Source organism: Tyto alba, unplaced genomic scaffold, assembly GCF_018691265.1.
Source record: "Tyto alba isolate M040663 unplaced genomic scaffold, T.alba_DEE_v4.0 Super-Scaffold_38, whole genome shotgun sequence".
NCBI classification, from domain to species: domain Eukaryota; kingdom Metazoa; phylum Chordata; class Aves; order Strigiformes; family Tytonidae; genus Tyto; species Tyto alba.
The window spans coordinates 21,825,068-21,849,004 of record NW_024881313.1 but is presented as its reverse complement, the minus strand read 5'-3'; the positions used below and the strand labels follow the sequence as shown (position 1 = coordinate 21,849,004).

Here is a 23,937-nt window from a genome sequence, read left to right as displayed (position 1 = left end):
ACTATTTATTACCGAATACTAATTACCTTTGTTAAACAATTCAGATGGCTTGTTCAGTTAACTTGTTCTAAAGTCTCCTGTATTTTAGAATAACGTGTTTCTAATAATCAGGTCTCTCTGGCACAAAAGAAATGGCAGCTTTAGTGTTCAATGAATATTTAAAAGCTGATCTGCTTTAAAAGCTGACTGTTGGTTCGTTTTCATGTTTCCTATTTGGGGCTTGAATTTTTAAATTTTCCCCAAGTTCCTCTGTTTGAGACTTAGTAATAACAGAAAGAGGAAACCTGGTGAGTCCTTTTCTGGTTTGCATCATTGTGGCTTAGCTTTTCCTTGGTTCCACAAAATATGAGTGAATGTGTTTGAATTGGTTTTAGGATTAATACAGTATGGTCATTTTTATTCTGGAAATAAATATTCATTCTTGAATAGTTCTCGTCATCAAAGTAGTCTGTACTTTTTCTGCTTCCTCCAGTACTCTTACCAATAGAAACTCGAACTATTAGTTGTAAGGCAAGTGATTTAAAAAAAGAGACGGTTTTCAGGTGCATGTGGCAAATCTTTTCAAGGTTAATAGCCCATTTGTAATGGAATATGGTGACCTTAAGGAAATATAATGGTTCATAAACAAAAAAATACAGGGATCTTGCACTTTACTGCTCAACTCTGTTGACCCTGAAATGCAACCATCACGTGGGAACTAGCAGAAAGTTGGTAATAATAAATGTTACCCCTTGCTGGTGACACCACCATAACATTTATCATAATAAACAAATATTGAGAATGGAGAAACATACAAATTAAATATAATCTGGGACAACAGAGTGCAAAACACAGCAAATGGGTGTTTGAAAAATGATTTCTGATTTTTGACATCAGTACCAAATGTTATCTGCATTAGGTATGCATTTTGGACCATGAAAGTGGAAAGGTCTGTCAAATGAAGCCTGTTCTTTCTGTGAGATTGTCTATAGAAGTCAAGCATTATAAGCTAAGCAGTTCAAGATTTTAATTTTTAAACACTGGCTTTAAAGCAGGATAACCTCCTGATGAAAAGGGGGTGGGGGTTGGCATGATTTTTTTGAAGGTTTGTCTCCACACAATATATATTCAGCAAATAAATGTGCTGTTTCTGGGTGTTTTATCTTTAAAAATGTATAAATATATATTTATATAATACATATTCATCCTCATTTCTGGTTTTGCTTTTGCTCCTGCAGTTTATTGTGGAGTGTCATGGGAATACACTTCTTCCCCAGTTTTTGGGCATGTACCGGCTTACTGTTGATGGAGTTGAAGTATATATGATTGTTACAAGAAATGTGTTCAGCCATCGTTTGTCTGTTTATAGAAAATATGATTTAAAGGTAAGAAATAACTACTGATGAAACAACTGACAAAGTATTTTAAACGCTTTGCTTTAAATGTTAGATTATGCTGATGCTTGAATATTACTTAGAATTTTAATTAATTTCAAATTGTGTTATGTAAGAGCCAGCATTAACTGGTTTAATTCTGCATCTAGGTTTAGCAAAACTGGAGGATGGTTTTATAGAAATTGTACAAATTTATTTACATTGTGCATTTTTAAACCGAACAATTTAACCAGGTATGTTTGTTAAATGTAACTAGTAGTTAAAGGTAGAACCCTTCACACAACTACAACAATAATTCTGCTTCCTATAGGTTTTTATCAACATTATGGAAAGCCACAGCTGATTCTGCAGAGGGCTATTATAAAATAAGTAAATATCATCATCATTTAAACCAGTAAAATGCTACTAACGAAGTACATCACTACTACAAAAGCTTCATATTTCATTCTGGATTTTAAAAATAATTCAAGTAAGAAAAATAGAAGGTTCTTAATAAACAAAATTTCTATTGCTTTTATTATAAGGTGTGTTTTAGTTTTGTTTCAGGTTTATCTGCTCATTGTAATTTTGCCAATAATTAATATACAGTGCTTACAACATATGTCCAAATATAGTCTTAGTCTTTCTACCTAAGGGATTGTATTTTAATTTCCTCCATGAATCCTCCCCTTAGAAACCTACTTCTTTCTGATACATTTAATTTCTATGTGTTGAACCACTAAGTGCATCTGCAAACTTGTTTTTAAGTTGTTTATACCATCCTATATTAAGAGATTTGTAATGCTATGTATTGTACTATCCTTGCCTACTGTCAAGTATCTATCTACCTAGCAATTGGTTAGATAGTTGACTGAGCATGATTTATAAGAACTGATTTCCAGATGGTCAACAATTGCCTTTTGGTGTTTAGTATTACTGGCAGCAGAGCTTACCCAAGAAAGATTTTTTTTTTAATTTGAGAGAACTTTATGTGTTTTAGAGCATCATAATGTCCAGATGCATTAAAAATAAGGAACAAAAGCACAACAGAAAGAAACATAAATGATATACAGTAAGTTCTTAGCATTGGTGTCAACAGCTCTTGGTATTACTTACCTCTGTGAATGATTCTGTTCTCTATTCAGTTTGTCCAGCTGGACATAATTGCCTTAAAGGTAAACTTCTCTTGCAATTTAAATTTAACATCAATATTGTATTATTCTTCAAAACAAATTTCTTCACTGAGCAGATTTATAGTGACACTGCATATATTATAAATCACTTTTTCTTCATTTTCGTTGCTACAGCATCTGTGGTTGTAGGTTCAGAGTCCTTTTTTGTACATTAATATTTTTGACACCAGCTCAGAGTTCACTTGTAGCACAAGTGACTACCTGTGTAGACACTAAGAAAAAGAGATCACAGATCAGCATAGGATTTCAAAGGTATTTTCCTGGCCACTGAGGCATTTTATTAGAATTTCATCAATGTCAAATTTGGCAATGTCCCTAATTTTTACTATTATAAATCCACTTTTTTTCCTCCAGTTTGGTTTTTAGCTGATCTTTTTTCAGGCCCAATAGTCTGTTGGAGCACAGAATCAACATAAAAGGTATACCATCAGTAAACCAACATGTCAGACTTTTACCAGGCTTTATTATTGGTTAACAGTGTAATACAATGAAATCCAGGCTTACAGGGTCATTCATAATAACTAAAACATACTGTCCCATTTCTCTTTTCTTTCCAGATTTTCTAAGTTTTCTAAGTGTCTCTCTACAAACAGAATAAAACATGGTATAAAAAAGTGTGATTGGGAATCCTCGTGTTCTTTAAACTAGTATGACTGCACTCCAGCACTTCTTTACACAGTGTGCACCTTCCAGCAAACAATAGAGCTAATTTGCCCATCTTTCAATGTCCTATTATCGTGTTTATAGTTACTATTTCTTGCAGTGCTATTATGCAATAAACAAACACTGGATACGTAAAGGTGTGGTACTGCTCCAAGAAATTTGCAAGAAAATATATATAGCCATTTTCTTGTCGCCTCCAGCTTATTCAGAAAGCATCATATTGCCTACTAGTTTTAAGCTAAACAATAAATTTAAAAAAAAAAAAATATCAAAAATGCCTTTGGCAACCACTGTAAATCTTGTGAATTCCCAGTTGGTCTCATCTCTTCTTTTGACTTCATGTTGCTGTGAGGTGCTTTGTTCTTGTTTGTGGTTTGTGATCTTTTAAATATTTTATGTGTTTAAATTGTGTGACATCCTTTTCAAATGTGTATTACATATGTCCAAACAGAATAGGCTATTCCATAACCATACAGCTAAACTGGCACAAAATGATGAGAAGTATGCCAAGTAAACTGAACTTCTAGGATGATAGTCTCAAAATGAGGATGAGACATGACGAAGAAGTTCCAGCAGTCAGGAGGACAATAGATGTAGAGCATTTGAGGATTTACTCCATCTTTCTTCTCTCATGATACATCATCTTCAAGTGATTGCAGCAGTTCAGCAGCCCTGGGCTACCTACTGTATCACCTTTCTTTAAAACAGCTCTCAAGTTCAGAAGGATGCAGTTCATCCGCTTTTTGTCCTATTACCGTAACATTTTCAACTTAGTTTCTGACATATGCACATTTTTAGATCCATTTTTTCTGTTTCAGGGCTCTACTGTGGCTCGAGAAGCCAGTGACAAAGAAAAGGTATGGTGCATTTCTGTTTCTTTTTTAGTTATCTAACCTGCTAGCTAGTCTCAGGACAAACATAACCACTGCCATTCTGCCCCTTTTCTTTGTTTTCTGTCATATTCTGCCCTCTTGAGTTCTACCTTATTCCCTCCTTTATCTTTCCTCTATTTTCTGCAGACCTTTGAATTTTGGTTTGCAGTGGTGTTGAGATTTCAGAGGTAAGTGAGCCAATCCTCTACCTCCTACTTTTCCTTTTTTCTCTTCTCTTCTTGTTTTCTTCAGGGCCTGCCCTGTGGTAGGAAAACATCAGGACTTTCTTCTCTTCCCTCCTGCTTCTTCATCTTCTTTCTCTTGTTCTTTAATATTGGGATTTATGGATACTCCGTGTCAGTTAATGAATGATGTAACGTAGCACCACTTCTAAAGTGGATGCAAAGATGAACCAAACCTTGAATTGTGAGAACCTTTGGGTGTGTAAAGCTCATACAAATGAGCGAACAACTGACAGACTTAGATGTACATGTAGCTATAATGAGAGACAGTCTCCCTCTAATTCTGGGCTGAAACTTTGCTCTAAAAGGAAATTGATCACTTTGTCTCCATCTCCAACTTCCGTTCATTTGGAAAATGTAATGTTCTCAAAAATCAACATTTCTCTGAAGTTTCAGTGACATAGCCTGATGGCACTTTAGGAGAGGTTTGTCTAGAGATTCTACAGGTAATTGAAGGTGGAACATAGTCTCCATCATCTAAGACTTCTTAGATTTCCAAATTTGGGTGAAGTCTAGGAACCCATGACCCTTGTTTTCTTAATTTTTCCAAGTACATTCCTTCTGAATTAGCATAAGACACAAGATCAGTCACTTAAAAGACTTCATTTTATGTTGTCCCCAAATTCCATTCAGATCATTTGTTTTTCTCCTGAGTGTTAGTTGTACCATACCTGCCTCTCTGAGTCTTCTAGAGATACAACTGCAATAAGGAGTAAGGGACATGCAGTAGCTGTCAGTGCTACAGTTCTTGCTGCATGAAAAACTCTGTGGCAAGTTTTTCCACTTCATCCTGAGTTATGACCAAACACTTACAATTCTTCTTCCAGCACTAGGCAACTACTGTGTCCCAAATGCAGTTACGATACTCAGCATTAGCTCTCTTTTGCTGTACCAGGCCCTCAAGATCATGTCTTGAATGGTCTTTGTCCTTTTCTTGTGGTCTGTTTTTGTTCTTGTTTGGTAGCACAACTCTAGTTTTTTTAAAGCAGAGGGATTAACCCTTCAGTGTCTTACAAGCGATACCTAGCCTTACTGAAAACCTCTGCTGCTAGTACTAAAATAATCTGATAGAAATAAGGAGGACAGATTATTTGTATGGGACTACTTCAGGTTGCAACATTAATGCTTGGAATAATAATGAAAAACTTAACAATATTATGTCTATTCAACTATACGCATATTTAGTGCAGTAGTTTTGAGCAGTTTTAGGAATATATCTTGTAATAATAGATTAATAATAGTACACCCATACTGTAGTTAATACATTGAGTGAGAACCTCAAAGAAATGGTGCCTTAATTTTGTTCCCATGTAAGTTCATGGCAAAATTACTATTGAACTTGATTATAGCTAAGTTGAAACAAAGTTGTGTAGTTTTGTATTACTCTATACAACAATTATTCTCTAAATTTAATGTGAAATCATAATTTCAGTAAGGCCAATAACAAAAATTCCTATCAACTCCAACACATCTAGAACCTCCCCTTTTATTTTGAGTACTTCTATGAAAGAAATATAAAAAAGCCTGGTCCCCCAAATGCTGCTTCTGCAATTTTAAATCTCACACATTATTTTTTTTTTCAAAGGAATGTGATTTCTTGGAGACAGAACTACACTAACCTTTTTGTTGCAAGCAGACAGTCTGAGGCTGTTAGAACAGCCGCCTGTTACTCATCGTTCCCCTCAAACGCCAATGCCACAAGCTAGCACTCAGAACAAACATTTCTAAGAAAGGGAGTTAACGGGTAGAATTCTAAGTTCATAGAGGGATCAACACTTTACAAAGACTTCAAGACTCTTGGGGATTCGAGCAAAGGAAAAATAATATTCTGCCTTATTACATGCTTTTTGCCTAAGTTTTGGAGTCTGCTGTTTGATTTGAAAGGATCACAAGAATACACTACCGCATGTCTTTATTGTTGATGTTCAGAACACTCATCACTGCGATCTGAATCTCCTGCACCAGTCACTACAATGACAGTGGTTTATTCATCTAAGCTACTGCAGTGTTTCTAACACGCTATTTTTAAGCTTAAATAAAAAGGGGGTTGTGTATTTATACAAATAGACAAGGAAAGTTTGTTTTTGAAATGGAGCAGTGCTGAAGACCTGCTGTCATGAGATGTGTCTCTGCATGTATGACACTAATTTCAGGACCCTGAGGACTGTATTGACATAATTATGTAAATGGTTTATTATTCGTAACTGGCAAGTGAGGGCCCTGTGGCAAGTTTTTACACTTCCGTTTTCTCTTAAGTTGATGTCACTATTTCAAACTTTTTTTTTGTTGTCTTCTGTGGGAATCTCAAACCAATCTTACAGATGTTAAAAAGTCTGGAAAATTTTAGCTTGAAAAAGGGAGAAACAAAAAAGGCATTTCAGCAAATCCTCTGAAGAGATTTTGTCGTCTCCTATGTTAGAAGAAATTGCTCTGAATGATTAAACAAAACCAGACAATCTCAAATACTTAGCTAGTGTAGTAATTTATTACCTAATTTTTAGCCAGAGGCAAGCTAAATCATTAATTTATTAATATCACCCTTAAATGGCATTAATAATAATATAATTTCAATTAATGGCAGCATTATGTAATTACTTATTATAAAGGTATCCACTGATATTCACATCTGAAAAACAGAAAAGTAATAAAAGACAGGAAGCTTTGAGGGCTAAAATGTACAGCTAAAATGTCTGTCAATGCTGTAGTTTTTAAATGGGCTTTTAAGTAATTCATATTTAATTACAAATGCCAATATTCAAGTAATCGAATGGTTTTCAGAATATTGAGCATCGTATGTTAGCTTCTTTTAAAGCTGCAGAAGCCAAGAAACAGAAAAGTAAGTCTTTCAGTCACATTCTAATACAGTCTGCAAATTTTAGATTAATTACTTTGCAATGGCAAACTTGGCTAAAATTATGATGTTCTTGAATCTTTTTCCCATCAAACTACTCTTCTGTTATTTATTAAGTTAATAAAGAAGAGGCCATTAAACAAAGATTTAATAGACTAAAAGAAATGAGGAAAAAAAAGTATTTTTCTAGTTTAGTTGTGTTGTGTAAAATAAGTATTAGTATTTAAACATTTTTTTTAAAATCAGTTTTTAGGAAGAAAAGCTGTCTGGAATGACTTTGAGAATGTTACTTTTCAGTTTATCTCCTGTTTGACTGTCTTCAGCTGTTTAATATCCTAACATATTGATGAGAAACTCTGAAACTGTCATTTCAATATTTTGTGATAATCGGTGCGGAGACAAGCTCCATCCCTTAGATTTCACCTTAACACACAATTCCTCTCATTTGCATTATAAGTGATATTTTTAATAATAAAGACATCACTTTCTTGGCAACAAGTATCATAACAAGCACTTACAGATGTCTTGAATTTTGAAAGAACAGTATGCTTCAACAGTTGTCAACAGTTGACAGCTGCTCCTTTATTTTTTTTTAGGCTTTAGTTCTCTTTATTTTTTTATTTTTATTATTTAAATAGTGGGCATTTTCTATTCATTCCTTGGACAATTTTGCCCTCTTAAGTGAAACCAGGATAATACAGAACTCCCCTGGTGGTCTGCCTGCTTACAATTATGCTATACTCACAGTACAACATCAAATTAGCAGTTACAGCTGAGTCCACTTGTACTTATAAAGAACTTAAGCATGTTGCTTGTGAGTGAGCAACTTGGAAGGAAATTTGAAGAAAAATAAAACCTAACTGAACCAAAGCCCACCATATTTCATCTTTCTTGAGAAATTTCAGAGATTATTGCATGTTTTTAAATTAATCTAAATTTAATAGGTGACTGCATTGCCACCTCTGTGGTATGTGTTGTTTCATAAATAAACATAAATGCAGAAAAATTACAGTATACATGTTTGAACAAAGGATTTTCTATTCAAGTTCCTTTTTGGAAAAAATTGTCATAGTTGATAGCTATGTTACATCTTCATTAAATTGTATGCAAAAAACATAGCTCTGATAGATTGGAAGATGCTGCTAGATGTAGCAAATCACTTCTTAGCTTTACTTTTTACATTAGATATTACAACATATAGTAATTAACTGATTTCTGAGAGGATAGTTATAACTAAAGGAAGAACGATTTTAGTATAGGAGCATAGAAACATGATTACTCACTCTTAAATTAGTTTTTTTTCCATTGATGTCAATAGGTAAAACTTCATTCAAAGTAGATCGTCCCAAAATCTGAACTATTTTATCCTATTTAAAATTGCTAATTTCAGAACAACATTTCTTTACTTATTTCTTATAGTGATTTCAATCTGCTTCATATGCCGATCTCACACAACAGACGTGAAGCATGCCTTAGATTTCTCTGTGAAATAAATCTCAAGGTTGCATATACAGAGATTAAAACATCACAGTGCAACACATTGCAAAAATAGGAATAGACATTCAGAGTTCAGATTCCTGTTTTGGCATTTAGCCTTCACATGACACCAACCCCATTATTGATTTTCAAAATAAATCACTAGTTTGCCTTTGTTTAGGTTTTTTTTGTTGTTTAAAAGTTGCTTTTCCATACATTAAAAGAATTTTAAAAATATAAAAGGGAAACTTTTTCTTGCATTTTATATGTTGCATGTTCACCTTGCAGCAGGAAGACACTAACTCTAGGGAGAATTCTGAATGCATTTCCCTGTGCATTGAAAAGACAGTTACTATTTTAGTACATGCCCAAATTCGTAATCCATCGGCAGTGTCCTGCACAATTTTTTTTTGTCCTACAAAAATGCCTGTTATACTGTCTAAAACCATTCCAGTGTCCCCTCTCAAACCTCATTTTGGGATTACATCTCTATTTCCATTGCTGTTTACAGTCCTGTGGTGCCCAGCGGAGCTGCAGGCCCTCATTTCATTAGAAACCCCTGTCTAGGACAAGGCAAATTGCACAGCGCAAGTTTGGACCCAGCTCCCATAACTACTGGAGGGAAAAAGGTTCAGTCTTCAGCCTTCCAAAGAAGGTTCTAGTTATTCTTCCATCTTCTAGATCTAGTGACTCCAGACTTTTGATTCAGTTCAAAATCACCTGTGCCAAGTTACTGCAAACTATATTTAGCATTATATCCCTTTTTTAAAAATACTGCCTTCCATATATGCTGATGACCCCATTTAGTCTAAAGTTAATCTAATTTAGTTAATTTTTTTTTTTAAAGGTGTATGTATGCCATTCACTGTGAGAAGGAGTCCAGGGTGGAACTTCACTCGTGGCATATGTTTTATACCATTTTTAGAAGTTATAATCTATAAGCCCACTTTTGCCATGATTAGCTGTGTGAATAATGTCTCATGGCTAGTTCTAAATAAACAATGAAACTGCTATGCAACACTTCTCCTACAACCTAATCTTTGCCTTTGTTAGGTGAGAAATTGCTTCCAAGTTGTGAAGACAACTTTTTTTTCCTTTTTCAATCCAAGACTTATTCTGAAATTTAACTGTTCTGCAGTTATTTTAGCAAGCTTCTTCCAAAATGTCAGCATTAATATTAGCCAACCAAAAATCTTTTTTGTCATGAGGCAGAAAAATCCCTTTGGAAAAAAAAAATCACTAGTATTTATTTCAACATATTAAGATAGGATGCTGAATTGAGATGTGTTAAGAAATCTGCAAAAACTGTTTCCATGTTCATATAGAAATAAAACTTCACCTGGTTCTTACATTTGAAGATTTTTTTTTTTTTTTTCAAAAACAATGTTAGTGGGCTCTTTCACCATAATTTTAGTTTTTGAATCAGGCTTTTATGTGTTCCATCATCTTAGTCAAAGAAATCTTTATGGCTTTTCAGCCTTTTCAAAGGCAGTGAAATCTTCCTGACATTAAAATTCTCTGTGACCATGGCAGACTTTGTGTGCAAATAACATGTTTTTTTAATAAATAAATACTTCATATTTGTAAAAATCTATTGTGCATTTCTTGTATCTTTAAGTAGAGGATTAAAAACAATGGAGATGATTGAGAAAGAAAATCTATTATTAATTTAGTGGAAGTGGCTAGATGTTCATCTCCTGTGCAGCTCTTAAAATATTTAGGTCTTTAATGATAGTAATATGTTCTTAGGAGGATCTTTTTCCAACAAGGATTTTACTTCATTGGAAATATTTGAGACTTCATTAAAAATTAACTGTATCAATTATTTCATTAAAGCAAAGTCTCAATTTTTTCATTCATATTGTGTTTTAATCTGCCACAATGTGGTTTTCCTTGTATTTATTTATTTCAGTGCATAAGAAGAAAATGTACGTACTAGGATATTTCAACATGAACTGATATATTATTAATTCTAAATAACTATGAGAGCCCCTCCTAGTTGCGTATTTTATAGATTTTAATTCCTAAATTCACAAATCAAGTTTAAGTCATGAATTTCAGTTAAAGTACTACTAGAATCACTACTAGTGCTGACTGTCATTAGTAATATATAGGACTGCAACAGTATCCTAGGCTATTCAGCATTAAATAAATAGTGAGAATTATAATGTCTAGCACACACAAAAAATCCTTGTCCAATAACACCTAGAAAGAAGGAAGAGAATAGGCTGGGAGGCATCATACAGACAAATTGGTGAGAGCAACCACTGGCACATAGCTTTTCAGTTTCACTTTCGTATATGGAACCCACTGCTTTTACTTCTTGTTTGTTCTTCACATGCCTAAGTACGGGGTTTTAATTTATCCAGTTCTACACTTGCCAAGTCTTCACAGCTATGGGCATTTGAGTTAAAAATGACCTCAGATAAAAATCCTCAGAGGGATTATTGAGGACAGCGAGAGCCTGCACACAAGGCAGTGAAGAGTCTGGCTTTTTGGCAGAGCTGATTCACTGGCCTGAATGTTCTTGGGTGTACCCCTTGGGTCCAGCGATGGCAGGCAAGAGATGCAGTTGTGTCAGCTTTGCTAGCTCGCTTTTATTAAAAATAGATTAGAGACAAGGTTAAAGTGGAGTATGGCACCTGAATGACTGGCTTGCCGTCTCTAGCATCTTCCAAAAAAGACATCACTTGTAATTTAAGTTTATTTTTACTGAAAACAGAACTGCCTTCAGTGGAGAAGCGTGCTTCCCCTGCCCACTGGGTCCAACTGGCTGATGCTGTGCTCTGCAGGAAATCTGTGGTAGAGCCTAGAGATGAACCTGCATGTCAGCATCTTAACCACAAGCACATCCTTCCTCTTTACTCAGCCCCCAGCTTAAACAGCCTTAATAGATGGCTTTTTCAGTGTTAATGGGTTTGTTTCACTTTAACCCCTGCCTAGTTTAATAAATAACATGGATATAATAGGTGGAAAGATAATCGGAGGAATTTTTTTTGTGTGTGACTGAGCTAGAAATTAAGGGAACTCAGTTTCCTGCATTCCTTTCATTATTGTTTCATCTTAAATTAATTCATCCAAATCTCCTCTCCATTCTTAAGCATCCCACACACTGGATTCCATCCTCTGGTGTTGGCAACATCCCTGGATCAGCAGTGCTGGCTCTACAGAAGTTTTCTGAGTTTTCTGAGAAGAGTTTCTGTCCATGGGACACTTTGCTCAGTTGTGTATTATAATCTCTACAGCTGTTAGTCTGGAATATTTATCTGATGTTTCCCCTGCTCATTTTCATCCTGAGCCACTTACTGAGTAGGCCAGAAAGAAAATCGATACGTGCTGTGCTGTCATACTGTAGTAAACGATTCATTGTGAACTTCAAGAAGTGTCTAACATCATCTTTAAGTAAAGCAGTAGAGCACCGCAGGATGACTCCTCCATGGAAAGAGTCTGGGGCGGATGAACAGTTATAGCTCCATCTCAGCTGCTTGGGGTTTTTTCCTTTTATTTTAAATTAAAATAGGTCTCTATTAGAGGTTATTTTATTACATCAGAATGTTCTATATGCAACATGGTAATAATTCAGAGCAGCCAGACTAGGACCTTATTTTTTTTTTCGAGTTCATAGGTGTCAGGATGCAATGGATTTAACATGGATTCATAACTATTAAATTGCTTAAGTGGTTTTGAGTAGTTATTGGAAGAGAAGGGTCACTTTTCTAAACAAAAGCAGCATTGTGGGATCTTGAGCAATTCACAAATTCCGGGTCCAAAAAATAAATTTTGACAGTTGGGGAACTGAGTATTTCAGCCACTTCTGTGCACAGCCCAACAGTAAAAAGAACTTTTGGCCATTGTGAAGATCTATAACGGCATTTCAGGGTCTGCTATGGTGCTCACATTTTAATTATGTGCTTTCCAATATGTACTTTTTGAAGCAGAGAAAAGAACCTCTGAGATTCTTTTCCTTACTGTGTCTTTGGAAGAAAATAAACTTTATGAAAAATAACATCTCCAGTAAGGTTATAAGCAGTGTCTGACTAGTTAGACTTGTGGAGGATATTCCAGTAGACTGATGTTAGCAGCTTTATATTCCTAGTGGAAGGACTTTCAGAGTAAGAGGAAGTTATTTTATTCAAAGTAGCCATTAGTTCATGGTTATTGAGGGTTGCAGCACTGAGTTGTTCTGCAACGTTTTATTTGTAAAGAAAACCTGTTCTTCCCTACTGTTGATTAAAGGTGGGGGGCGGGAAGAAAGGCTGGTCATTTCTCTTAATGGGCCAATTTTTTAAAGGCTCTGATTGCAGAAGCTACTGTTACTTCTAGTTTGCTTGACCAGATATCCTGAAGGAACTGCTCTTTTGTTTGTTGGCTTACTGTTTGTTTGGGTTTTTTTTTAAGTAAACTTCCAGTCACTGCCCTTTGAAAACAGAGCCTGTTTGAGGAGTCTTAGTACTGAATCTGGTGGTTACTCTATCTGGCTTTCCTTAATGCTGTTGCAAATCACTTCATGGGAGAGTTAAAGATTAAGATAATCAACTAATGCTCCAACATCAAGAATATTTAATTCCATATTTAAAAAGCAGTGGTCTTCTCTGGCATTTGGCACTTCTAAGCAGCATTTCATAATTCGTGTCTACTTGATGCTTTCAAATAATTATTTGGTATTAGACACTTATGAACATTCACAATGGCTATAAAATGCAATCCAATCTGACTTCATCTATAAGATCTGATGCAAGCACTTTGTTATGAGGTATAGACTGTATTTCGACTTCACTTATTGCCAGTCACTTTGACAAACGACATCTTGGAAAAAGCTCAATGCCAATCAAGGTTCAATGCAAATCAGGTATTGGGTGTGAGATTTTGTGTTGGCTACATTTGTTGCATGCCCAGTAAACGTATACCTACTAGGCCATTTACAGGAGGGATAAACTAAGGAAACAGCTCCATGGGTGCAGTTACGGAACGCTATGTGCAATGGAGGTGCCTCTGCTTCCCCTGGAGGGGCAGCTCGGGGGGGCTGCGCTGGGCCAGCAGCTTCACCACGCTCCTCTTTGTGATCCTGCTCTTACAGGAGTTTTGGTTTATTTTAGGCCAAAGAGCTACCGACGTTCAAAGACAATGATTTTATTAATGATGGCCAAAAGATTCATATTGATGAGAATAACAAAAAGATGTTCCTTGAGAAACTCAAAAAGGATGTCGAGGTAAGAATGTGCGTGTTCAGTTATACATGATTAAAATGTGTGGCAAGTTACAGATATCCCAGGAAATCAGACCTGTAATTCATTAATGAAAACTCTTGTTTATAAGATTGTAAACACTGACTGGTTTAAATGAAACACAATTTAAACTTTCAGCAGTTGATCACTGCTTTTTCTGATGTGATATGGCTTGCTGCCACAGCTAGTCGCCATACACTGTCCCTGCCTTGATGACGTGATATTAAAATGATGGTACTACTTAGTACTTAAGCACTTTACAAACCTAATATTTCCAGATGCCCCCGAGAGAGAGGTGAGCATTGTGGTATTTTACAGGCGGAGGTACACCAGAGCTGAAGCCATACACGGACTGTAGCCCATAACAGGGGATGTAGCATCCCTACTCACAGCCATGCATGTTCTGTTTGTTTCATGTTAGTAATCCAGTTTTAAATCATCCTTAGTATTGCAACAGTAGAGTGCTTCTAATTTGTATGCAGCAGTTGGACCTGCTGCATACAAATTTTAATGACTATCTTAATGTAGTCTTTCATATAAATTTGTAATTGGATAAATATAGTCAATAGAAAAGTATTAATATGTGAATTTAGGGTACTGTTTTAGTATAACTGATTTAGTTCAGCAAATAAAATAAATATTGGGTTAACTAGTTCACACAGCTTGACTTTAGTTTCCACAATTGAAAATATTGCCACTAAACACAATATTTTGCAGCCCTTATACTCAAAGCCTAAGATTTGTTTTCCTTATTGGAAGAGACCTGATAGCAAAATGTGTCTGTGACTTAATAAGACTTTCAGCTATTTATATCAAAATGACTCTGTGAATTGACTTGTTTAGATCTTCAGATCTATAATCTCATTGGTTGCACAAAACGAAATACTGTAACTTTAGAATTTACCTATTAATTTACTTTTGAGGAAATATAATTTCCCATCATAGTAACAATGAGAAATTTATGGTGATGATAATTATGAAAACATAAATATTTTGTGAAATATCAATGTGTGTTTATTTTAGATTTAAAATATTATGCAGGAAAACTGTTCTACCGATGTCACAGCTCTAGAGATAAGTTTGTTTGGGTTTAAGTTTTGTGCTCTTTTAATGTGTACTGCTGTTGCTGACTAATGCTTTTACAGTAAGTAGGTTGCAAACAATATCTTAAGTATGTGCCAGGAATGTGGAAGATACTTTATTACCCCAGAAAGTGGATTGTGTGTGATCTTCTACATCATTTACTGGATTGTGAATATAATGGCAGATACCAGATCATGTCTTGAGAGGCTATTTTATTGTTTTTGAAATTTATACAGAGCATTGTTAAATATCCATGTAAACCACTAGTGTGAAGTGATCTAGCACCTGATTTTAACAATGGCAAGTTGTTCTTTAACCTTATTTTTCTTTCATTCATCCTTCTGCCCTTCTTAGGTAACTGATAGTATACACTTTGTACCCAATGTGTAAACACATTTCACTTCAGTGAAAAGAAATGCACAACACTTAGCATATGATTATCTTAACACACAGTATTTATAGTTAAATATATTATGGAGTAGTATTCTAAACCATATGACTTTATATCCATTCTTGTTTGTCATTAAGTAAGTTTTGTTTCTGTATTTCTCTCATAATCGAGTCTTATGTCCCCTTCCTGTGTTCAAACAGCCAAATATCTATTACTGCTGTTTTGATGTCCTCTTGTCTATTTTCCCGCCTCCTCATTCCATTGAAAATGTCCTGAGAAAAAGCACGTTTTTCCATTTTAAATCAAGTGATCTTTTCCTAGTGCTTATCTACCTAAGTCTTTTTGCTGTCAGCGACAGCACACTTTTTCTCCCTAAGAGCCATTTTCTTCTAATCTGCAGTTCAGTCTTTTTCCCAAGAGTCTGTTATCTTTTGTGCTTTTTTTGTATGGTTATTGGTAGATTTTTCTCCTGTCTCACCCTGTATTTATCAAGTACCTAATGATATGCCTGGCGTCCTTCCACCCCGTCAACTTTGGCCAATCTCATTGTTCTTCTTGGATATCACTGTACATCATCTCTTCAAACTTAGATCTCTTATAGTTTTGTGAAGAGTCTTTTGCTTTATTATATTGAAATTAATAAAAACCAATTTCTTCTTTCTTCTTAAAACCTCTTCTCAATCTCATAGTATTGCTTCTAGCACTTGAATTTACAGTCACTTTGTTATTTCTGATTCCTCTCTTTTCTCAGAATCAGGATTTTGGCAAACTGTAGTTTCTCATTTCACAGTATTTTATACTCATCTCTTTCATCACTATCACTATTCCGAAGTCTGACTTAAATCCCTTCTTCTATGGCCTGCTCTAACTTCCTTTTTATAACCATTTACGGTTTCTAAAAACTGAAACAATTTGTATTTTTGGCCTCTCTGCATACCATAAGCAAGGGCTCCACAGGTTCAAAATCACAGTATTGCTGTTAGGCTGCAGCACTGCTGTCCTGCCTGCCCCTCACCCCCTTGAACTGTTTATCCCATCTTCCTGCTTTTATACCTTACTTATTTCCATCCTCGTCTCTTAGCTTTCTGCCTTTTCCTGTTCCCCTCAATTAAAATAATACTTTGTCTATACAAAAAGTGTATTCATCTTTCAGTTTTCAAAAAATTCCCATCCTCAGTCTTTATTCAAAACCACCTTTTCATTCACATTCATGTTTTGCTTACATGATTTAAAATGTGAGCCTGTCACTGTGAAGAGAATATGACATTTCATGTCTTCATGGTGTAAAACTTTACTACTTTCCAGTGCAAGAATATTTAAACACTTTTTCACAATTTTTAAATAAGGCTTAAAAGAGAATGAGGGGGCGGATTTAGCACCAGATTGTAGCACGCCGCACACCTGGTAGCACAGAGGCTGGGCTGGACGTTGTGGGGTGGCAGGATAGCCCTAACTGAAACATGACACGAGTGACAGTCATTGGCTTGCACAGGCACTGGTCTTCACTACAGAAAAAAATATTTTTCCCTGAGGATTTTGGGACAGCGGGCTACAGCTTTTTTGTTGCAAGTGACCTGTGTGCTGTTATTACATCTTAATAAATTCAAGTATCTCTCTGCTAGCTTTATCACTTAATCCTCCCTTTTGCTCTCTCTTAGAAGTGCCTGTTTTTCTCGACTGATGATATATTTGTGTAACTTCTCCTGTTTATAAGTGAAGCTTACGTTTTTCAATGATAATGATAAATTGCTTATTATCACTTTCTAGTTCCTTGCTCAATTAAAACTCATGGACTACAGCTTGCTGGTTGGAATTCATGATGTTGAGAGAGCTGAACAGGAAGAAGTAGAGTGTGAAGAGAATGATGGAGAAGAGGAAGGTGAAAGTGATGGGACCCATCCCATTGGAACCCCTCCAGACAGTCCAGGAAACACGCTGAACAGCTCACTGCCTTTGGCTCCAGGGGAATTTGATCCAACTATTGATGTTTATGGAATAAAATCCCATGAAAGTAAGCAGTAATAATATATTTTTATGTTAAGATGTTTTGATTCTTACACCAGAATCCTGAAGTCTTCACAGCCATGTAAAGCCAAAGCTAAACTGCAAAATATAAATTCACTCTAAAGAAGAGGAAATGAGGTGCTCCTTGGTGTAGCAGAAAACAAAAGACACCTGTGATGCTCAGCGTTGTTATTAATATATTTCTTAAATATTGTGCTTTAACATATTTCTTAAATACTGTGGTGTGTGGGGATGCAGTTAAATAATTCACCTACTACACAATGAAATCATATACTGGCCTAGCTATCCAGATACAGCAGTTCCAAGTTAATTCATGGGTTTTTTCATCCTTTTCAGGAAATCTAGTATCTATGATTGTTCTTTTCATGGCAGGTAAGATAACACTGTTAAGAACAGTCTCGAAAGAACAAGAAATGTATCATTCCAAGTCATATTTCACTTTTTTTGGCTGCTTTTTGAAAATTTGTGCACTCATACCCAATTTCTGTGTTGCAGCTAAGAAAGTTGTCATAAGGAGTGTGTAAGAAGCCTGAAACCAGGTTTGATGTTAGTGTGTAAAACTAAGTATAACTAGTTACCTGTGGCTGTTCAAGGCAGGAAAGTTGTTTGTTTGTTTTTAATAAGCGTTTACATGGATAAATACATTTTTTTATTCATAAAGAAAATATGATCTTATTTTTTGACACAGAAGCCTTACATTTCATATAAAATGTCATAGTTTTTCCACAAAGGAAGATGAAATCCACATTAAGTGAGCAGTAATTCCTATTTCTGTGTGCTGGTGTTTTATTTTACACTCATTTAGGGGGTTTTGCATTATATATGAATGCAGTTAAACTCTCAGTTAAGGACAGCTTGAGCCTGTGGTCTTTACAGATCTGTGATTCTGACTGACATTAAACTGTCTTAGCTGATGATTGAACCTTATAAAGTCTCCTTTGTTAGAAGGAGTCATGATTCGGAAGTCATTCTTACTGCCATGTGTTTGCCTTTTGCAGATGCACCTAGGAAGGAAGTATACTTTATGGCCATTATTGACATTCTTACTCATTATGATGCAAAAAAGAAAGCTGCCCATGCTGCAAAAACGGTAAAGCATGGGGTAAGTATCTGGGCTGTTTTTTTCCTCTGATTCCGTTTATACTTCTGATTTTTGTTGTTTAGTGCACTAATACAGCACAGTTCAGGAAATCCAGAGAAAGGGGAAATAGATCTCAATTTGTTATATTTTTTTTCTAGTTTAATATGTAATACAGAAGTACAGAGTAACTGCTATACAGTATATACTGGGAGTGGATCTCCTTTTTCAGCTGTAGGCATAGCTTTCTTAGCCATAAAGAACTCTAGTGGGATGCCTTTTTAAAACTTTGTCCTAAATTTGTCAGATGCACCTTATTCTTGCAAACAGAGCTGTTCACCAGACAGTTGCATTAGTATACAGCACTGTGAAAGCTGTTGTGAATCTTATTTCAGATGCAGGGCCCTAGTGATGGTGTCATCATTTGCTACAGCCTGTTGAAGGTTAGTTCTTCAGAATATAATGTGGCTCACTTTACAAGACTTAAAAAAAAGTATGATTTGCAAAATTAAGCATAAAATGTACATATTAAATACTCTGAGACCATTAAGTGAAGGCTTTTGTTTGACTCCCATGAATTTCTTTATTTTGACTGAAGTTGCTGCTTAGCAGCAGCCACAAAAAAGACATGATGAAGCAGCTCTATCTTCCAGAAGTATGATTTATATTTACCATTATCACTCCTATGGTGATTTAAGGTTCAGATTCATACACTTTTTAAAAAGAGTTCATGAGACTAAAATCCCTCCTCTGTCTAAGTATCTAAAGGATCAGGGCACTGGGGAGGAAGTTTAAGCAAAGGGCTCAGAGCTTTTTAGTTTAGAGTGATGTGGAATCCTCAGCAATAATCCCTGCACAGGCCTGTAGAAGGTATTTTTTGTCTCTCTCAAACAATGTCCTCATTACTCTCTCTGCTCTCAGAGCAGCTGAAAGTTGATGCAGACCATATGCAGCCGTTATCTGGCAATTATTAATGAACTTTGAATGTAGCAGACTTTAAAAACTCACACTTCTGGCTTAAAAAAGGTATAGAAATACATTGTGAATAACAGCTGTGATTATTAAATCTGACTGTGATTAGAACTTACTACAGAACATTACTTTTGTACAACCATTTTGTTTATTTCACTGTCTCCATCCTGAGCCACCAGACAGTGAAGTTTGTTTGTTAATTGCATGCATGCAATTTTCCCCTTTTGTAAAACAGGAAAAATATAAATAAAAATGTGACTAAGACTCTGGAAACCTCGAATAAAAATATGAATGAAAGCATGACTTCATGGAAATAGCAATTGTACAGCTTCTTCAGTGAGTCTGGATTTAAATGCATATATATTGTAAAAATGTTGCTAATTGTTACCATATATTTCAAACCAGGTTATTTAGTATTCAGATAGCAATATACATTACACAAGTGTTGACACACCAGATCTGAGTATGATAATTCAGTCTTCTCTATATGAAGGCACTGCTGCTCAACAGACCAGAGTCTGTTGATGAATCAGTGGGTAGCATGGTTAAGTATGCAGTAGAAATTATATGGGAGACTGAAGTACAATGAAAGTAAAGAGTAGTATGGAAAGTAAAGAGAATACGTTTCAGAAATAGAAGATGGGTGTCCTACAGTTACAGTGGCAAGCACCAAGTATCACTGTGCTCATGTGAACCTTAAAAATGCATCACTAAGATTCTGCTTGAGGGCCCTTACAATTTGTGTTTCTAATGTCTGGCTCTCAGACTGCACATGAAATTCATTGAGTAATTAACACTGTTGGTGACAAAGTATCAAATAAAACACTGGTTCTTCCTTCTTTCCTCTCCCCTCTCAATTCTCTGTATAGGCTGGCGCAGAAATTTCAACTGTTAATCCTGAACAGTATTCAAAGCGCTTCTTGGACTTTATTGCCAACATCTTGACGTAACCTATCATGTTACATGGGACAGACACAAGACCTGGGGACAGCAGCAGTGGCTACAAGTGTAGGGGAAAAAAAGGAACTCAGAGAAGCGCTCATCTTGCAGAAAGCAACCCCTTTGTTTACATCTGCTGGCAAAGATGACTGAAGTGGGGTGGAGTACTCGCTTTAACAGCTGCCTGATATTCCCAGCATAGTTCTAGCTATTTCTGACTCTTTTGTGTGTGCAAAAAAAAAAAAAAAAATTGAAATAAATTAAATAAATAGAACAGCTTACTCAGAGTGCACTGTGACAGTAATACTCTGATGCTACCAGCTGAAACGGAATAAATGAGCAAAGAGATGTGGGGTGGGGGTGGGGAAGAGTAAATGCATGTTAAATCTACAATATTGATATCAAATTGTAAACTGTGGATCAGTTTATTTTTTGAACTAAAAAGATACATGACAGTATTCTTCATGATGATGATGATAATAATGAAAACCTTACTGCGAATGTTACACTTACACCCTGCACACTGGCACTTCTTAAAAAATCAGCTGCAACAGCCCATGGTGCCGGAGGTTTTTCCCATTTGGTTCCTAGCAGTTGGGTTTTTTCCATTTTATTCTCCCTCCTGTTTTTGTCTTTTTTTCAGCACATTGCATCAGGAATTTCAGCCTCTCAGACATCTGAGAGCCGGCATCTCTTATCTTACAAAGAGCTAACGGAATTCATGCTATGTGTACATTTTTGCTACAGTAAACTTATGTTAAGGGAAAACTTTGCTTATTTCACTTTGTTACCTGAAGTTTTCATTTGTTTTATATTCTTGCAATATGGGAACTAATAATGTTACAAGTGGGAAAAAAAGCTTATCTGAAGAAGCGCATAGTTTTGGGCAATAGTAGCTCCATCTTTCACTCATCATGAAAGATGTGCACATTTATAGGAATTCCGTTCCCTTGTAATTTACTGGGAATTTGAAGTTTAAATGCTTATGTTGTACTGTTGATACAGCGGTATTTTATTATAGATTATCCCTCGAAAAATGAACCCTGAATTTTACTGTTTACATTATTAGGAAAGCAGGGATATTTCTGAATTTCAGAGCCGTGTACAATATATGACTTTTGAGTTTACATGTAAAGTTATTTTGCAGTACAAATGAAGTAATATTTGTCATCTTCCAAGGTGTAATGTGCAGTAGTATTCTAAAGTGAATGTCTCGTTCACCTCCGTGATAGACTCTTTTACAATAAAATAAGAAAGGATATTTCAGAGGGATTTTTCCCAAGGTCGTCTTTTAGCATCAAAATTACCTGTCCTACCATTTACTCAAGTTTGATTGTATAGTACATTGCCTAAAACTGTGCTGATCATGTTTAACTTGTTTAAAATTTTTAAACAACAACATTGTATTTCTTCTCTTCTTGTATTTTTCCCTGAAAGACTCCATGCTTGAAAGAGACAAATTTACATATGCTTAAAAGTTTATCTACTTATACACTGTGCTAAAGCTGTGCCTTTAAAATTTCTTTATTGAAATTGTTAGATTTTGTAGGCAACATAAGAGAAGTCAAATGCTCACCATCATCATTTATAACTCAGATCAGAAGTGCCAGCATGCCTTCTCCATAACTGATGTCAGTGCTGTTAAGCCTGCAACTGTGCATAATGTATGTAGTGGTTTACTTCAGAGGAGCCTATACAATAGCAACCCATTCCACTCTCTTCAGTGGCCAAAGGCACTATCCCTGTTGCTGTGTGCTAATTTTTTTCTCCTTTCCCCGACCCTTCCTACAGGTTCTTTTGTTACATTTGACTTAGTGATGTCTGCAGCACTGTAATGTATGTGTATACTTTTGTATTGTATGTATTTAAATAAGTTGGTACTGTGGCTTGATTTTTTTTTTTTTTTTGTCCTCCCTATATACCCCAGTTGTCTACATTCTCACCCAAGCTTTATTTTCTGAAGCATGCTGTGGCTTCTTAAAGTATGAGGCCACAGGGGGACCCTGAAGTAAAAATGAGGTACACGTACTTGGAGTACATATTTAATTGCGGCCAACAAGTGTATATTTTTAGACAATTTTAGACATTTACAGCAAAGTGTTCTTTTTGTCTGTATAGCAGTTTTGTCACACATGCTTGTTGATAAACTGTTTATTTGGACAGGGCAAGGAAGACTCATTATTGTATACGTTAGTGCTTAGATTACACTCCAAACATGAGCAAAGCTTTATAAAATAAAGCACTTTGATGACTCACTAGGTAAATCCTTTGTTCTTGTGTTCCAACTATGGTTTTGATCCCTTACAGGTGAATTTCGGATGTTAAAATGAAAGTGTAGCTTATAACACAAATGAAAATGTAAGAAGTAACTTAAAACTTTTTCGTTAGTTTTTACACTGCTTCTTCCATGCTTACTTTAAGTGACTTGAAACATTTCGCCTATGGGGTTTTGGGCTTAGGCTGTGCTCTGAGGTTTGTAATTGATGATTCTATAGGCTAAATCCTAATATTACTACAAAAACAGGAAGATCATCCACAATAGCTAATTGATAGAAGGATTGGCACAATTTTGCTGACGTGTAAGATCTTATGCTAAATCAGTAAAAAAAAGGTACTTGGGAATGATCCCAGATAATTCATGAGGATGAGGGAGAGCTTTTTGTTCTAGAATTTCAAGGCTTTGATTGTCAGGGCTTTCAGTTCATGATACAGCCTGTGCTGCACATTGTGGGCAAATGGCAGAAAAGTATCTTTTTGTCTTTATTCTGACTGTTAATTCTATTAATACATTTGTCACTTTTTAATTCCTTTCAGTTTATTGCACAGATGTAGCACGACAGTATTTTCAGCAATATTCTTACCTGCAGGATACACATGACAGAATTAATGATAAAGTAGACATTCCCCACCTGAAAGATGGCTATTCTGTTACAAATACATGACATGATATGGATTCGAGAGATTCAGCTTCTTAATTACTCATTTAATGATGGCTCTAGTATTAATCTGAGCCTGCACTTCACACAACTGCTCCAGCTGCTTAGGCTTTAGTATGAACATGGAGCTCAAGGAATGCTCCTCAAGTTGTGTGGACTTGTTCTCCACGGTGGACAGCCAGCTGCCCGGCTGGTTCTCTGTGCATGCCACACGAACCATCTGCTGTGCCCTCTGAACAGGCTTCCAAACTCTTGCGCTGCTTTTATAATACAGATGCGGATGCGCATGGGTTGTTGGTAGGTAACTTCTCAGTTCTACCTCCCTCACAACATAAAATGAAAGCTTCTAATACATAAAACCAACAAAATGTGCCAGATGTAAAAACCTGCTCTGCTTCTGCTCTAACAGCTGAAGTGTTAGTTGGGCTTTCCCCTCTTTTTCCCTAAGCCTTCTGGACGTGCTCAGATTTAACTTTCCAGTAAGTATACTACATCTAAGTTTTAAGCTAGCCCTGTCTTTTGAAGCAGTGGCTTAGTGGAATTACTCCTGCTGTCCCCTACAGCACTATTCTGTAGCTGACACCGAGCCATTTTCATACAGCTTCAAAGCTAAGATCTGCAGGGCTCTGCTGCTGCTTG

The 23,937-nt window shown here is 35.8% G+C and overlaps 1 protein-coding gene across 3 annotated transcripts in view; it reads left to right on the top strand.

The window, feature by feature from the left end:
- The window catches only part of PIP4K2A (phosphatidylinositol-5-phosphate 4-kinase type 2 alpha), a 121,170-nt gene extending 98,544 nt beyond the window's left edge, over positions 1 to 22,626 (top strand). For 2 of the 3 annotated variants that reach the window (XM_042801806.1, XM_042801808.1), the window contains 6 exons: positions 1,218 to 1,364; positions 4,027 to 4,065; positions 13,746 to 13,859; positions 17,116 to 17,359; positions 18,372 to 18,475; positions 20,293 to 22,626. In XM_042801806.1, coding sequence (XP_042657740.1) covers positions 1,218 to 1,364; positions 4,027 to 4,065; positions 13,746 to 13,859; positions 17,116 to 17,359; positions 18,372 to 18,475; positions 20,293 to 20,373 — 729 coding nt within the window. In that variant the 3' untranslated portion in view covers positions 20,374 to 22,626. The remainder of the gene's footprint in view (positions 1 to 1,217; positions 1,365 to 4,026; positions 4,066 to 13,745; positions 13,860 to 17,115; positions 17,360 to 18,371; positions 18,476 to 20,292) is intronic. The other variant, XM_042801807.1, reaches the window with a different exon arrangement.
- The last annotated feature ends 1,311 nt before the right edge of the window (positions 22,627 to 23,937 follow it).